The 17,701-nt window shown below is 43.2% G+C and overlaps 1 protein-coding gene across 5 annotated transcripts in view; it reads left to right on the forward strand.

Moving 5' to 3' along the window:
- Nucleotides 1-17,147, forward strand: part of CTIF (cap binding complex dependent translation initiation factor) — a 758,204-nt gene extending 741,057 nt beyond the window's left edge. For 4 of the 5 annotated variants that reach the window (XM_069219121.1, XM_069219132.1, XM_069219137.1 and 1 more), the window contains one exon: nt 13,054-17,140. In XM_069219121.1, coding sequence (XP_069075222.1) covers nt 13,054-13,269 — 216 coding nt within the window. In that variant the 3' untranslated portion in view covers nt 13,270-17,140. Of the gene's footprint in view, nt 1-13,053 lie in introns of all 5 variants that reach the window. The other variant, XM_069219134.1, reaches the window with a different exon arrangement.
- The last annotated feature ends 554 nt before the right edge of the window (nt 17,148-17,701 follow it).

Here is a 17,701-nt window from a genome sequence, read left to right on the forward strand (position 1 = left end):
CATGTGTCATTTGGACACTGTACCAAAATCAAGTTGAAGGCAAATGATTATCCAATAACCATCATCGACTGTGGTGCATCAATTAACATCATGCCAACAGAAAAGTTTAACAGCCTATCCCCTGTGCCTCGCCTCACTCAATCAGGCATCAAGGTATATACTTGGGCTGCTTCTGAGCCATTGCAAAGCCAAAGGCCATTCTTAGCGACAATGCAATACAAAAATACATTGATGCAAGCCATCATCCACGTTTTACTAGGGACTTTGTCAAGTGCTTGTCTACTCAGTTTTGCCACTGCTGCTGACATAGGGCTAATATCCCTTAACTACAACCTCTGTGTTTAGTCAGAAATTACAAGCCAATTCTGTTGTTCTATGGCCTGGGAAAATTCAAGGAAATAAAAGTACAGCTTCATACCAATGAAGGCATTCACCATGTTGCTCAGTGACACCACAAAGTTGCTTTCCATCTACTAGAAGCTGTAGAGAAAGTGTTGAAAGCCCTCTTAAAACATGACAAAATTGAACACTTCACAGGCCCCACACCACGGGCTTCACCCATATTAGTAGTACTCAAAAAAGACAGGAGCGGTGTGCATTTGTGTTGATATGCGCTTGGCAAACAAAGCCATTGAGAGAGAGACAGACATCCTGGTCCACACATAGCAGACATGATCATGCAATTGAACAGAGCCAAAATATTCTCCTGCCACAACCTGAATAAAGGGTACCATCAACTTGAGTTAGAGGGGAACTGCAAGTATATTACTACGTTTTCAACTCATTTTGGTTTGTTCAGATGTAAGAGAGCTTTGGAGTGTCTTCGGCTGCTAAAATATTTCAGGCTGTCATACGCCGAATGATTCAACCTGTTACGCATGCTTTCAATTACAGTGATGACATACTGATTTTTTGGTTAACACAAAATGAACATGATAAAACCCTGACCCAAGTTTGCCAGCTACTCACGGATGGCTCACTCTGAATGCCGCAAAGTGTGAGTTGGGCAAGACAAACTAATCTAATTTTTTTGACACATATTCTCTGATGGTGAATTATTTCAGATCCAGACAAGGCGCAAGCACTATCATCAAATTGACCACCCTCCCTCCCCCCAAGATATCACCATGCTGAGATCCTTTTTAGGCATGGCCATTTATTGTGCAAGATACATCCACCACTTTGGTACAGTAAGAGCCCGATTGAGAGACTTGACAAAGCGAAATGTACCATTCCAGTGGTCCCCAGAATGCGACCAGAGTTTCAAACACATTAAACATGTGATTGAGAATGCAACGGAAATGGCCTACTTTGACCCTAAGTTACACCCCAGTAGGGATGGAGGCAATCCTTGCTTAACACAATGGCCATCCAGATGCTCCGGGACACATTGTGGCCTATGCCAGTCGAAGCCTTCTAATACAGAACGTGCCTACCATTACCCAGAAAAAGAGAACCTGGCTGTGGTGTGGGCCTGCAAACACTTCCATGTATTCCTCTGCAAAAAACGATTCAACATCATCATGGACCACCAGGCGTTGCTTACAACGTTTGGTAACCTGAAGGCTAAGATGCCCCCATTAAGAGGTGGTGCACAAGCCAGGGAATAATGATAACTCAGCAGGTTATTTTTCATGAGTACCGCAGCATCGTCACAGTTTAAAATCCAAGACAGCTGAAGCATATCTCAACTTTAATGTAAACCCCAGTGGCTCTGTCTGTGGAACAAATCGTTCCTGCAACCAGTGCAGACAAAGACATGAACGTAATCAAAGCACTAATTACCACTCAGTCATGGTGGAGAAAGACCCGGCCCCTTGCCAACATGTTGAATTCCAAAAGTTTAAGAATCTACAGGATGAGTTAAGTCACCCAAGAAGGCTTGACACCACAAGACTCGAAAATTGTCATACCTGGAAGGCTCAGGCAGCAAGTCTTCGAGCTGGCCCATGTAGCTATCAAAACAGCACTAAACGATTGAGTGTAGTTTCCTCGGCTAGATGAGAGAGTTTAGAAACGGCTGAAGGCATGTCACCTTTGCAATTGTCTTATCACCCAAAGTGATACAGCACCCAGTATCCCACAGTACATAATGCGCCAGACTCCACGCAGCAGGCATACGAGGCAAGGCCCTCCAATGGATTCACTCCTTCCTGGCAGGCAGAACACAGAAAGTCAGGCTCCCGTCCCCACCAGTCAGAACCCACTGACATCAGCTGCGGAGTACCCCAAGGTTTGTCGCTGAGCCACACGCTGTTCAATATCTACATGATCCCACTCGCCCCCATTGTCAGAAAATTTGGGATGAATATCGTCTCCTACGCTGATGACACCCAACTGAACCTTTCCCTGACGAGAACCCATCAACAGCCAGAAAGAATTTCAGAGATGGAATGGAAGTAGTAGCCACCTGGATGAGGGAAAGGTGCCTCAAGCTGAACTCGGCCAAAACAGAGATCCTTGTCTTGGGACCCTCACCGTCAGCCTGGGACGCCTCCTAGTGGCCCTCAAAACTCAAAAAACCTACCACCCCTACGAACCACGAACGCAACCTCAGGGTCATCCTCGACTCAAGGCTCACCATGCCCAGGCAGGTCAACTCCATTGCCTCAACCTGCTTCCACACCCTCCGACGAAAGATCGTCAGATGGATACAAATAGACTGCCGGTAAACCATGACACACCCCCTTATCACAAGCTGACTTGACTACAGCAATGCCCTCTCTGCTGGAACCTCCAAGAAAAACCTGAACAAGTTACAACAGATCCCGAATGCCACCACCAGACTCGCCCTGGACCTCCCCCGCTGAGAACACATCACAGAATACCTGACGAACCTCCACTGGCTCACCGTCGAGAAGAGGATCAACTTTAAACTCCTCATACATGCCTACAAAGCCCTCCACAACAACAGACCCAACTAAGTCAATAACCGCAACAACTCGTACTCTCCTCCCAAACCTCTCTGCTCGTCCCAACAGTCACTCGCCAACGTATCCCAAATAAAGAAGTCCTCGGCTGGAGGAAGATCGTTTTCATACCTGACAGCAAAAAGTTGGAACACCTTAACACCGCACCTCAGACAGTTGCCATCGCTGCCTCATTCAGGAAGGACCTCAAGACATAGCTCTTTGACTGATCTGAGGAGTCACTCCTCAGAGCCTTGAAACCCTATAGGTGAGTAGTGCGCTATACAAGACCGTGATTGATTGATTTGATTGATTGAACGTCTGCTATTCCTGCCCAGGCCTGGGAGAGAGTTGCAGTTTACTTTTTTGGGCGTTCAGGAAATGGACAACATCTCATGGTGGTTGAGATGAATACTCCCTTTAGTGGAAGACTTGTCCTCGACAACTAATTACAAAGTCATAGAACTTCTTGATGACATCTTTGCAACGTGGGCATCCCTCAAATTCTCAAATTAGACAAATGGCCCACCCTTCAATAGGAAAGAGTTCCTCGCCTGACTCAACGTCAAACACCAAAGGGGTACGACTCTCTGGCCCCAAGTCAATGGCGTAGTAGAACGATTCATGGGCACGCTCAAGAGAGTCATTCAGTGAACGTCCATGGAAGGAATCAACTTGAATCAAACCATGTGTCAGGCCCTCCTATCGATAAACTCTTTACTCCACAACTGGTGAGAGTTCAGCCACCATGCTATTTTGGAGATCCATCATAACAAAACTGTCTCACTGGATTCCGGATCAATCAATGAATGCTGACTGGGTTGGAGATAGCAACGCAGCTCAGAAAACAAAAAAGTAAAACATATGCAGATCAGAGTCACCATGCCAAAGAGACAGTTTTTGACAAAGGATACTGGGTATTGGTTAAGCAGAAATGCAGATGGAGACAGACACTCCTTTTGCTGCTGAACAGGTTGTGGTGCGCAAAGGACATATGGTGATTGCACCATCACTCTGGACACATCACATTTCAAACACCTACAGAGATGCTCGTTGAGTCCTGAAAGTGTAAGAGTAACGACCCCATTGTCTAGTTCGGTTCAAGAGCATGAGCCTATGGCGCATTTGTCCGATCTGGGTGAACCTCAGTCATCTTGAATCACCCGAACTGGCAAACAAGTAAGAGTGCCTCGCTGACCAATCAAGCAAATGTGATTCTGGTGATGCCCGCCATTTTTTGTTTAACAAAGAGGTAGATGTAGCATCTTGAAGATATGCGCAACAGAATCCTCGTGGTTCTGGGCGGACTGGGAAAGGAAAGTACGTAATGGATGGGAGGTGTTAAGATGTGGTTAACAGAAAGTATGATGTCATCCACAGTACGTTAGTATATGCTGAGGAATAAAGTAACATTTAAATGTAGCTCCCATGTGGTGTATTTCATATGTATGCTTCAGGGTGGGGGAAGACGCTACAACAGCCACTTGACATTTCAAAGGTCATAAGATGTAAGTGAACGGGATTCTGCTGATGAGATAATGTAAAAGTATTTTGATTAGATGCTCTAAACTCATTCAGAAAGGCACAACAATATATAAACCTTCATGTACTTCCAAGCGTACCTCTCAGCTACCTTTGACACCATCGACCATCAACTGCTTCTTGAATGGTTGTCCTCTTCAGCCTACAGCAGTGGAGCTGCGCTGACATAGTCAAACAGAACAACATCAAACCTGGTGTTCCTCAGGGCTCTGCCTTCTTACTGATGCTATTCATCATTTACATGACCCCTCAATGCCATCGTAGAGGCCTACAAGATAGGTTACCACATGTATGCAGACACAGATGGCTTCCCCTCAAGTTTGATATTCACAACCTGTCTCACTGCCTCTCAGTTTCACTTTTCGATGCATAATAACTGTCTCTGCCTCAATGGGTGATCAAATTAAAGTTCTGCTCCTGAGCACGGTAAACCTCTTAAACTCCTACACCTTCCCTTTATCCTGGCCTGAGGAATTTGGCAATCCTAGTTGCTTTGTACAAAGTAAGCAGTTTTGCAATCCTACATGATAGTGACCTATAAGTTAACCTCCTAATAAAGGTGGTCTCCAAAACTGCCCTCCACAATGTGTGCCCACTAAGTGAGGTTCTCCTGTTGCTCCATTGCCTGCAGAAAATCGCTCTAATACTCACCAGGGGCATGTTACACCTGATTATTGAGACATCCTCCGCCCCAAAGCTTCTCTTTCGAAGCTCTAGAAGGTTGAAAACCATGTAGCTGGACTTTTGTTTTGTCTAAGTCATGACAACTGCATCACCGCAGCTGTGAAAACCCTCAATCGACTCAGTGAAAGAAAGAGCAACTTTCAAGTGTTCCCACCTGGTAGAAAAAGCACTCTATGGCTGATCACTATACCCCACCAAACTGTTTGTCCCTTACCTATAGACCAGGAGTCTCAGGTTTGCCAACAGATGTCTCTTGACTTCTTTCTCAACTAGATACAAGAGATTTGGTGGTCGATCTTTCAGGTGTAGGTCTTCTTGCGAATTTCCCTACTGTCAAAGACAAATTTAGAAAATCATGATAAACCCACCTACTCTCCCTGACATTTGGATGCTACTACCATTCTCATGGTATTCCTTTTCAGTTGTCCTCCGGGTCTTGGGTGGTCTGACTACTAAGACGGCATCACTTCTCTGATGCTTCAGAAGGTTTTAAATCACTGAGTCTCCTGAATCTCCTGCTTACCTGTACATTTACCCTCAATCTTTGAAGGGCCAGATGAGGAAAAGAAATTACAAGGATAGATCAGCTGCTGAGGACACAAAGGCCATTTATGCATGAGGTGGCACCACATGGAGCATCTCAACAAAGTCTCCAAAAATATAAGACGACAGAGGAAATCCAGGCCTTTTTGCCAAATAATAAAAACAGGGCTGTTGCTAAGTCGAACGATGGCCAGGGGACGCATGTACCAGATGCTACGTATTCAATTAAATAGACAAACTTTATTATGTCTTCCAGGCATCAAATTTCATAAAGGATGTTTGTTGCAGAAAAGTGAAAAACGTCCTTGATTGATAGCGATCATGAACTTGAAATTATTTCTGCATTATCACGGTCCTCCATTTTTACTGGTTTGCACAGTACTAAGAGGACAGGAATGGAAGGCCCTTATGGAACTGGCCTATTTACCAGATCTGTGTATTATAAAAGAAAACTTTCAAAGAAAAATGTTTCACAAAGGAAAAATATGTTCCTTATGGAAAAAACCCTCCCCCCGGCACCTCCATAACATTTAGGGGTTTTCTCTTCAAATTCTCACCCTGGAAGCACACGTTACTGCTATATTTTGCAGGAGTAGGTTTATGTGTATTTCTAAGGTGTGAACTAATGCTGAATGGTTGTTAACAACCACAAACTGACGTCCGAAGTTGTTACATGTAGTGATCACGCCCCCTCCTTTGGGCACACCTCCTGCTTTGTTGCTCACCCTAAACTTATGTAAAATTCGCCATCGTAGCTGCCTTATTACTATACTATATTCAAATCGGGGATATTTATATCTACCGATCTTGCTTTGGAGATTTAGGGTTTGTCAATCTAGAGCCACAGGTGTAATTTTGCGCTAATAATTCAGCCTGTGTATAAAAAAGTTTAAAATGAGATACTGTGTTTACTGGACCAGATATCTAGAGATTTTGTCCAGTTTCCACCGCCACGACTTGCTATTTTTGCTCCTTCGACAGATAAACCCTTCTCTCTGATTCATGTTTTCATTCACATTATCCTGGACTGAAATTGATCATAGCCAGTACTTTCTTCTGAAATCCCAACTTTACACCCTCAAATCCCCAGGGACTTAATTAAAATAATAGCCATTCATCCTCTAATACTCAGCACTAATGATTTCATGAGCAGTGCAACTCTGTGCACCTTTTCAGGCTTCCATTCTCCATGGTCATGTTGCAGCAATTTTGCAATTTTTGGTCCAGTCTCTCCCGTGGCCTTACTGTCACGAGGTTTGTGGTTTCTGTGATTAATAATGTTTGTAATTGAGCCCTTATGGTTAATTGTAATGGGTGCAAGGTGTAGGCACACATACAGCCATACATGCATGTAGTTAAAAAAAGAGAAAATGTCATTTATGTGCAAGGGCCAACAAACATACAAACGCCATCCACACCGACCAAAAGATAGATGGGTATCCAAGCACATGCACCAGTACACATGCAGGCGAACATTATACAGTGAGAGCACAGAGAAGCACACAAACATACTGTCACAATCAACAAGATTATAGCCACAAACTTACGGAAGGGTGTACAAAGGGGCAGACAGTTATAACACTTCACAGGCAGCAGTGCACATGCAGACCAACACACCTATGGGCCCTAAACACACAGGCCGACAGACTTGCGTCTACTCATGTTCACAAGTCATCAGACATATAGGCACTCTAGCAGACAGTCAATAAATCAAATAATGCACACATGGTTCCAAAAAAGAGGGTTTCTTTCAAACCTAAAGGTTCTGCATACCCTGGAAGGCAAAAATGTTCGAAGCACGAGCCCTCACTCACCTTCCGGTGACATGCTTCATCATAGGGCTATGCTCCTCGTCAGGCCGGCGCTGCAATGCCTGACGGGCCCCACACGGGGGCTCTTTGCCGGAGATCTTTTCGAGGAAAATGCACAACCGGTCAAAAGAAGGGATTGAGGATTGGTATAGGAGTAGTTAAAAATGTATAGAGGTAAAAAAAAAATTATATTTAATCTGATGCTGATACCTCTGACATGGTTAAAAACAATAAATAGGGATATAGTAAAATAATGTCTACACTCCCCATATAGAAGAAGAATTTCTAAATACAGCTACTAAATCTCGCACTGGACAGTAGTAAAAGAGAAAAGTGAACACAGGATCCCCTGTGTTACTCTCCATCATAGGTCAACATGTTTCTCGCTGATTTTTAGTCAATAAATGATCTTACGCGATTCGTCAGGACCTTAAAGACGTACCTAATCCTTTAAACACTTAGGCATCCCATACAATTATTATCGGGAGTCTTTCCTCCAAATTTCCCACGTATGCCCCGCCTTCTGTTGTTTTTTGATACTCTAGCAGACAGACCAGCAGAAATACAGGCCCTCATGCATATGCAGGCACCAGTGCACACAAATATATGTACAGGCATCCGTGTTAACAGACACACACTCACACCTGTGCATACTCAACCCATATAGCTACTCGTGCTGCTTGGCCAAAACATTGGCAGATGTGAGCTTTGGAAGAAAGAGTTAACATATTATAATATAACATGGATGAATGGACAAATGGATGCTAACTGGGTACATGTATAGTTGAAGTTTGGTTAATGAACTCTTGATATCCACTTATACTTTCGCCATGCTATTTTTAAAATCACATTTGGGATGGAAAAAGTTCTAGAGTGCCAATAGACCTTGAGTACTTGGCTTAAACTTGAAGAAACCATTTTTGGATGGAACACTTCTGTTCTCATGCCCATACAACCCTTATCCTCTTTGGAATGGCAACCAGGTGGCAATACAGTGCAGTGTGTGTGTGCTTTCAGTCCTTGTTACTTGTGGTGTAGCCCTTCATTGTAAATCAATACCTGCATCACATCTCATGTGTACTATTATATGACATACAGAGAATTGCCACATCACTCCATGTATGCTGAACTCCGCATATTGACGCCTGGGTTTTCCTTTTAATCGTAATCGTGTTACCTATGTTCATTTGAAACCAATAGAGACAACTGTTTCCAGAATGCACTGATTTGATAAAAGAATGCCCAGCACTGAAAACATGTTTGTCATATAAAAACATTCTAGAAGCCTTAGCGATGCTGTACAGAGCCACTGGAATTATGCGGCAGAGAAGGTCCAAATTATGCAGCAGGGTTAAATGAATTTTGCCGCAAGAAAGGGCAAATTATGTGGCGTAATGTGACACAGTATCTGATTGTAATACTTTATTATATTGTCATTTTTACACTTGTTACCACTGCCTGATCATTGGTTGCACTTCATAAGTACCAGTTTGACACCCAAATACAGCAATAAGCAACAGAAAGGTGACGGGTCAAGCTTTGCAAAAGGCCTTCGACTGCTCAGCAACATGTGTGCTTGCACTTCTACTAACTTTTGAACCATTTGAGCTAGAAGCAAAATGTTTTGTTAAAATGTGCAGACTATGCAGCAAATGATGGATTATCTGGCAAATGCGGCAAATCTGTAATTATGCAGAAAAATGCTGCATCCGCACAATCCCAGTGGCCCTGATGTTGTCTACATTAATTAACTTCATCAGGCTTATTTTTCATAATTGTGACAGTTTCATGTGTTCTCATTTGTCTGTTTACAAATCAAGCGAATAATTTGTTTCTGTTGACATTTTGCAATAAAGTAGATGAACAAAAAATGCTATACAAAGTATTTGTCTGCTCAGCTCTCAAACGTTTTCAATAACCTGCAATTGTATTTCCTTCTAGACATGCGTGGTCCCATGTAATAAAGCTTTGTGGAGGGTCTTGGCAGAAATTAGATCCACTTAGCAGTTTACAGCATGATGCCTTATTCGTTCTATTAATGATGTTGTGCTCGGTGCATGGGCTTTTATGCAGAATGCCTTGCTTCTAAGGCCTCTGTTAAAACATGGCTTCTTTTGGGTCTGGATTTTAACAGCACAGTTGTCAAACAGACCAGATGCTGACAATATAGAGAGTGAGATTTATGTTTGCCCCTTGGAACCATATAGGCCTTCTTCGACCAGCCTCCTTCGGACATTGGTCATCACTTCTAAGCTCAGCCCAGAGGAATAGTCATCTCAAACCGAATGTCATTGGCTGTTCATGTGCATCCTTCCACTTCCCGCCAATGCTTGCTCTGATCTGCATGAGGCACTACCTTACAGCAGGCCTCTCAATCCACTCCTGCTAGCTCCCTCCCATGTGTCACAATCTCATGTGCTAACATTGCTGTTTTAGCACATCCAACCCCAATATTTTGATTTTGTGAATGCTTGTATTCAACAGTATCCCCACTGAAAACTGCAGATGCTGTCTTAGCATTGTGCAACAAATGAACTCACAAAACCCAAAATGTCACAGCGCACACCAGAGTTTCTGATTCATATATTCCTCAAAAGATTTTGCAAGCATGCAATAGCTGACACTCCTTTAAAAAAAAAAAACAGTCAGCAACATCAATGAGAACAACATATACCATACCTTGACACAACTGCTTAACTTCCTGCATCATGCATGACACCTGCAAATCTCTGTTTCTACACCTATCACAGACTAATAATTCTACACAGAACACCCTAGGCCTTTCGCCTTATATGTGCAAAATCTTTAGCATTCGTTAGTCCAAGCTTAAAAACAGTACAATATTTTTAAGCTCCTCTCTACAGGCTGTGTTTGTAATCCTTTCATTGTTCTCTTAGTTTCCCTGGTGCCTATTTTGCTCATCCTTCCTAAATGAACTTTATAACCGCTGTACCTATGAATGACCTATTACTGAAATCAAATAAAGAGGAGTCTTTGCACTTGAAACACCCGCCACCCCACCACAATATTTGTTAGGTGAGTGGTCTCATGCCACCCAGAGCCTGTGGGATTACTTTAGAGATACATTAAAGCAGAAGTGCTTTGCATGTGGCTGACTGCTGTAGCAGGAATATCTGCAGTGAAAGAATTTGTCTTGTACGGCGAGATTTGTGAAAATGTACTGCCTCGAATATCCAATGATGACGCCCTTTGAGCAATTGTGTCTTATGAAAGAATAGGGTATACTACCACCTGTCAACATTTGTGACAGACATGTTTGCGCATCTGAAAGGTTCTAGTGGAAGCTGGTCTGAAGAAAACCTTTATTCATGCTGTGGCTCCTCTCTGTTGATGGTTTAGGACGATCCCATTAAATCAGCTTGGTCCCTCTCTAGCATTGTAGCCTTGGGTCGCTAGAGTTAAATGCAAAGGATGATTACTGCACTGAAATATTCTGTAACAACCATAACACACACTGGCAATGTTAACCAGTCTGGCATATAACAGATAGTGTCTTATTAGTGACTGACTAGTTTAGGCACTCAGTAGGTCAACACTCGTGCTTTCTGTCACTGATCGTTGCACTTACACGTCTGTTCATCCACATTCTGACTCATTCTTGCAGAAACCCATTTACCAATCTACAATGAGAAAAAGACACACTAACTCAACAAGCATATGGAAGATAAGTTAAAATAAACTTAAATTGGTGGGCACACTTTTGCAATACATAAAAATAAACACAGTAGTGGATCTCCATTGTGTAACGCCATTGTACATAGTATGTCATTGTTTTAAATGTAAATTGTGACTGCAACATTTAGAAGCAGTGTGTTGGCCATTGTAGAGAGAAAAAACAATGATCCACTCTTCACAATACCATTCAAAATCACTGCTCAGTGAACATTGCACTGGGAGGCCATCTTCAAATGCTGAAGTGAATACTGTGTTACTGATGAGCTTGTCCCAGGGGGCCAACATTATGCTTCAAAACATGGTGACCACCTCGAACTGCAAAACAGAGACACGCTATGGACAGCACCATTTCAAGATGGCGAACCAGTTTCCCACATGGCAACCATCAGATATAAAGCCATAAAAGTACAAATAAGTGCAAAATGACAGCTGGCAAAACAATTTACAACTCTTCTTAGAACTTCATAACAAGGATTGTCAAATTGCAAATCTTCTAACCTGAGGTTTGTCATATGGGGATAATCAACACCAAAGCCCTTGCCTACTATGAAATTCTGTGAGATTCCATGTAATAAATGCCTTTCAAAACTTTGACACAGAGAAATGGCAATCCACTTTTGAAGGCCTTTTGGCTTTAACATAAGCTTTTCACCATAAATATGTCAGTCATGGTGCCTTTGTCATAACTTTTCATTATAAACCGATCAGGCCAGTAGCCATGATCAGCGACTTGTTAACATAACCAACTGAGTCATGCCGTGATGACAACAAGCTTTCCCACTTGGTAGAAAATGCACTATAGGTGCTCTTTCGCAGTGAAGGTACACAATTGATGCCCAGTAAGAATCTCTGTTCAAGCAATCAACATTTAGGAGAAGCCAAAACCCCTCTCAGCAGTGCTCCTTGAAGCTCTTTTTCTGTTGATCCTATAACTTTGGCACCAGCTGTGCTGCTAAGCCAGGCCCCAAAACCAACAGGGACCGACATCATAAGACTTATAAGGCTTAATTCACAAAGAATGCTCTTGAGTAAATAGTGAGGTGTCTCGAGCATAATGGATTTACCCCAGATGACTTTGTTATTCGCAAATATTTGCAGTAGAGCAAATCTAGCTAGAGGCACCCACATTCTTTTGCAACTAAGAGTCCCACTAGTGAGGTGCATATTGAAGATGAAGTCGGCATCTCCGAGATGCTCAAGGCATCTCCAGGCCTGCTTTAGCACATGTCTATAACATTAAGCCACAGATATTCAACGTAGGTCCAAGAGGGGTAGATCCATGACTAATTTCCAGATAACCAACGGCTATGTAAATGATTTATTTTTAAATTAATTGTAAGCAAATGTACCTTATGCGGAGATCTTGAAACTGGCATAGTCTCCGTCTACTGGACCTACATTGCTCCGCTTTGCATTAAGGTAAAACACAGCTTAAATCTGAGATGTCCTGAAGGAAATATTTTTGAGTCTGACCCAAAGTATATTTAAAAAACGAAGGTATATATTCAGTTTTCCAAATAAAATAGTAATAGAAACAAGAGTTAAAGGGCAAATGTATGCATGGAGCTTAGCAGTACCCGTTTTTTGGGGGAAATTCATTAAAAAAAATCTTACACCTTGTTATCCACATACTTACTTCAAGTCTCTTCCAAAGATCCTGTAGTTCATTAATGAATCTCTGTTCAGAAGTTACTAACTCATTAGAAAATTCTGTTGGGTCCCCTGTGACTGGTCGAAGCATTCATTTAACCACCCAATCTGTTATTCCACCTGACGTAGAAGACAAGTTTTTTTTTTATAGATATGCAAAATGTCTGCCTGCTGATGTGAACTTTAACATACAACTTCTGACCTTCCTTTCTTGACAGCTGCAGAGCACAGGCCGTCTGTTGGAGGAGCAGCTGCCGGATATGATGACAGAGTTGTTGGCGGTAGCACGCGACAAGATGCTGTGTCCATCGGAGTCCATGCTGACACGGTCCCTCCTCCTGGAGGTCATCGAGCTGCACGCCAACCATTGGAACCCCCTGACGCCACACATCACACAATACTACAACAAGACAATCCAGAAACTGACAGCTTGAGGGTCGCGCGGCCAAGGGCCATTGTGGAAGGCGAGGCGATGGCCTGACCTCTGCTGCGGGTTGGGGCAAGGAACTGCACAGTGAACATATACTGGGAAATGTTGAGATGCTTGAGTATATGTTCAAAAGTAGTACGCAGTGATCCCCCACACACACAAGCGCCACCACTGATCTAATTTAAACCATTGCTTGTGCAGCAACACACATTTCCAGCAGTGCCATTGTTGGGCTCAGAAAAGCAGGAACAAAGAGGCCTGGAAAGCGAGTGAAAAGCCAAGGCTGGCATTGTTTTCCCTCCATTGTGCCAGCTCTTAGTGCCCAACCGGCAGGAGAAAACATAGAGCAGATGTCTTTAGGGGGGACAAAAGAGGACACGTTCCACACCAGACACTCATAATTGACGGGTCGCCCATGTCAAAATGGGTCTGGGGTGAGAGAGACATGACAAGACTTTAGATTAGATCCTTGCACGGGTTTCGAGGTTTTTTTTTATTTGCACTGTTCTTTTGTGTAAACAGGAAGAAAGGACAATTGCACTGAGCAAAATTCACATAGGATAATGAATGGGTGGGATCGGGCACTAATTTAGCCGAGGAAGGCCACTTTAGAAGCGGCACAACCCACAGTGGAAATGATGCTAATTGAAAACTTCTGTCCCGGGATGGTGTTTCTCGGGAATTGGGATTCCGGGAAGAGTCAGTATTGCAGTATGAGCGCTGTGGGTCGTCCCTCCCAGTTGTAATCAGTACGTTTCTTACGTATTTTCTTGGCTGTAATTGGCTTCATGATTATAGTCGTCTCTTTAAAGGAGACGGTGGGTTGAATATTATCGAGGAGAAAGGAAGGAAACAGACGACCGATCTCTGATGAGATGCGACGTTGCGGGTCGTAGGACAATTAATTGAAGCTCACGCGTAGGGTGTCCAGAGACGTAACCCTAGTTGGTTGGTTGTCTAGTTTTATCGCCTGACAGACCTCCTATCGTTCTTTAATTCTCACGATACCATCAAAAATAAACTTGTCGACACGTCATTAATTGATCGTTTGTGACAGCCAGTTGAGAGAAAGTTAAAGAATGCCTAAAGTTGATGACATAAATGGCAAAGACTTAATTATGCGTCAGGGTCTGCTGCAGAACAGCGTATTGAGTCCGCACAGTGGCTTGTACCATGAAATGCAGCTAGAGAAAGGTGTAGTTCTCTTGCTAAATAAGAGTCCGCCATGCAGCAGGTCTGTAATGCAGGGATCGATCAGAATACCATTGATAACTTTTTTTTTTGCCAAAGACTAGCAACCGATAGAGCCTGATGCAAAAAAAAAAAAAAAAGTAAAGATAGGCCTACAGGGATGACGTCGCCTTTCTTGCAACAGCGAGCAACAGACCGGAAATGACGGCTTCTCGTGCGCAGGACGTCACCGCGAAATTGGTAGCCACCCGCCTTGACTGCATGCTATTCCTGTTATATTCAGCGGAAAGGTTCGCCGTTTTGTAACTGCTAGCGGATATATTTATTATTTTTTTAGGTTAAAGAAACTGCATGAGACAGGTGGAATTTTGAGGCCTCTCATTCACGGTATGGTAATTTTGAGCAGCTCACCACCCTAAAACGCGGTTTAATTTCATTAGTGTATGAAAACTGTCTGTGTTGGTTATATCTGAGGTGTCACATTTTAACTTTCAGCTGTGTAGAAGGCGCGTGACACTTGACAGACTCCTGAACAGAAGTCTCTCAGCATTTACCGTTCACAAGTGGCCCGGCCACGGTGAAGTAACATTAAAAAAAACCCTCTCTCTCTTTGGTCTTTAACAAGCACACACACTCACATATTCACAGCGCCAAATGGGAAAAGAAGGCACGAGCCTCCTCGTTTTTGTGTCACGAGGAAGCAGGCCTTCTAGGCCGATATTTAGAGGTTGTGTTCTTAACCTTATCGTGTTTGGATTACTCGAGGATACCTTTGTTCCGCCGCCGAGGCAAAAGTTTGCACAGAGGGCTGCTCGCTCGACGGACACACCCCAGAGGAAACCTAGAGCGAGAAAATGAATCCCTCCACACACAGAAAGGTAAAGAGAGGGGGACGTGGGTTTGGTTTACAAAAGGCCGACAACAGGCTCTTTTGGTGCCCTTTTTGGCTTCATACATAATACTTAAGCGTGGACGTTGGCTGTGCGGACTAAGAAAAGTGAAGTTATGTGTAACAGTTCCTTTTGGCGCCGAGAGCCTTGCCAATCGGAACCTAATTACCGACATCTCTCTGCATAAAAAAAGGTGCATTTTACACCAGCATGCCCTGTCATGCCCTGTAAGCCTTTGTACTGTGAAAAGTTCACTGGAAGTACCACAGACAGGCGTGTGAAACTAGGAAGCTTTCTGCATACTGTCAAAGTGCCTTCTCCGAATGGCTATTTGTACCTAGAGAGGGGTCAGCTTTCCCCGCTGAGATTCAAGGTCATGGGGGATGGTGGGGGGCGTCTCTCTCTCTCTCTCTCTCTCCTTTCACGTTTGACTTTCTGTTTCGAGTCATTAAACTAAAGATTTGTATGAATGAATTGTGTGCTGGTTGAGGCCATTTCAAATCTTCAGTGTTATATATTTTGGAAGTATGGGTGATATCCGCATCTTTGCTTATTATAATTAATGCCCCGTGCATACTAACATTGGTTTATCCCTCTGAAGACAGATAATACTTTGCAATCTTATTTTAGCATGCTTTGAAGTGGTTTGTTTCTGAGATGTTCCTTGCGGAAGAATGCCAACGCGGGACAGCACTTCACAGACGTCTCCTAGAAATGAGTCATGACCCGGATGCTTTTCTTGTTACCTGGTGCGTTACTTAAGTCGCCAGGCCCTCGAGTAGTGTCTGAAGCGCGAGGCAGCATTCCTAAAGGCAGAGTTGCCGAGGGTGGAAATGCCATCGCAGGTCTACCTCTTGATTGTGTTTGGGATGCTCCTTAAATCTAACTTGTTCATACTTCCATTCTAGCTCATCCAGGTAGTGAATAACATGAGTGTGTATTTCAGGAGTATCTGTTTGAGGCCTATCAGGAAAGCTGCATGGGTTCTAGATCTTAACCATATGTAGCGCAATACTTTCTTCATCGTACCCCCCCTCCCCCCCCCAAAAAAAAATACTCAGCCCCCCAAATACCCCCCCGCCCCCCCCACGGGTAATGGCCTGGAGATTTGGCATCTGTTGCCTTATTTTACTCGTGTACTCATTGACCCAGTCATCCCTTTCCTAATCACCTTTATGGTTTATATAGGGACGGAAATTGTTAATGTTATATTAATCTTTCATTTGGCTCTGCTCTCCAACTTACAGTGGGGTGTGTCTTCTCTGAGTGGATACAGAGAGAGGGGAATGGACTTGTCACTAAGCTACAGAGAGACCTACCCTCAAGATCACGCAGACATTGGTGACTGGCTGAGTGAAGGTTGGTCTGCTGGAGTGGTACCAAAGTGGTCGCTTCGAATGTTCTAACTTATGTGTAGGAAATAGTTTTGGGATACTCAGGGGAGGACCCAAAGTCCAAAATTAGTGCTGCAAATAAGCGAGTAGATAATTCTTTTATATTCTGTCTGATAATAGGGTCAGTGTGCAGATGTTTTCACACTTTTGAATACCTCTAAGGGTTGGTGTAGTAGGTGGTCCCAAGGGAGTGGACAGTTGAAAACAGAGTCGTAACTTTGTGAGCAATTGACAACATTTGAAATATTTTCCAGTGTTTATCCAATATTCTACTTGAGTCAGTCATAGCTGCTGCGGGAAATGCACATCCATTAAGATTTTTACCTAGAGTGTCAGGGAAGGTTTCATATGAAGAAATGTTTTCCAGGGCCAGGAACATTGTTTTTAATGAAATATCAGCGATTTCTAAAAAAAAAAAAAAAAAAAAAAAAAATGTCATGCATAATTTCTCCAGTGTGGTAATTTTGCACATGTTTTGTTAGGAAAAACTGGCATATGCTCAAAATCTAGGTGTCTGCCGTATATCAACACATAGAAATTCCAGATTTACAGACAACACATCCGTCTGTCTGGAACATTCATGAATCATGCAGTGAGTTGGTTCTAAATCTAGGCGTTGAGGCACATAACTCTGCATCCATTGATGTTTGCATTGTATATGCATCATGGCAGAATAGTATTAGTAATTGTTCATGTTGCCCAAGCATGACTAACTGAATTGTCCCAAGGTGGTTTTATCATAGTTGTTGACATCAGTCTCACGGACGTCTGTCAGACATCACAATGTTTCTTTGTCTTGCCTCAAAGTCATAACCAGGGTGCTTTTCCTGTTGAACCAGCCTGTGCGTCTCATCCACCACAGTTGGGGGTACGGGATGAGTTCTGGAGTCCATCCTGTACTTTCAACGAAAATCAGACCAACATCTCCATCTAACCTGCACAGTTATAGTAATTTGGTTGA

Source organism: Pleurodeles waltl, chromosome 1_1, assembly GCF_031143425.1.
Source record: "Pleurodeles waltl isolate 20211129_DDA chromosome 1_1, aPleWal1.hap1.20221129, whole genome shotgun sequence".
NCBI classification, from domain to species: domain Eukaryota; kingdom Metazoa; phylum Chordata; class Amphibia; order Caudata; family Salamandridae; genus Pleurodeles; species Pleurodeles waltl.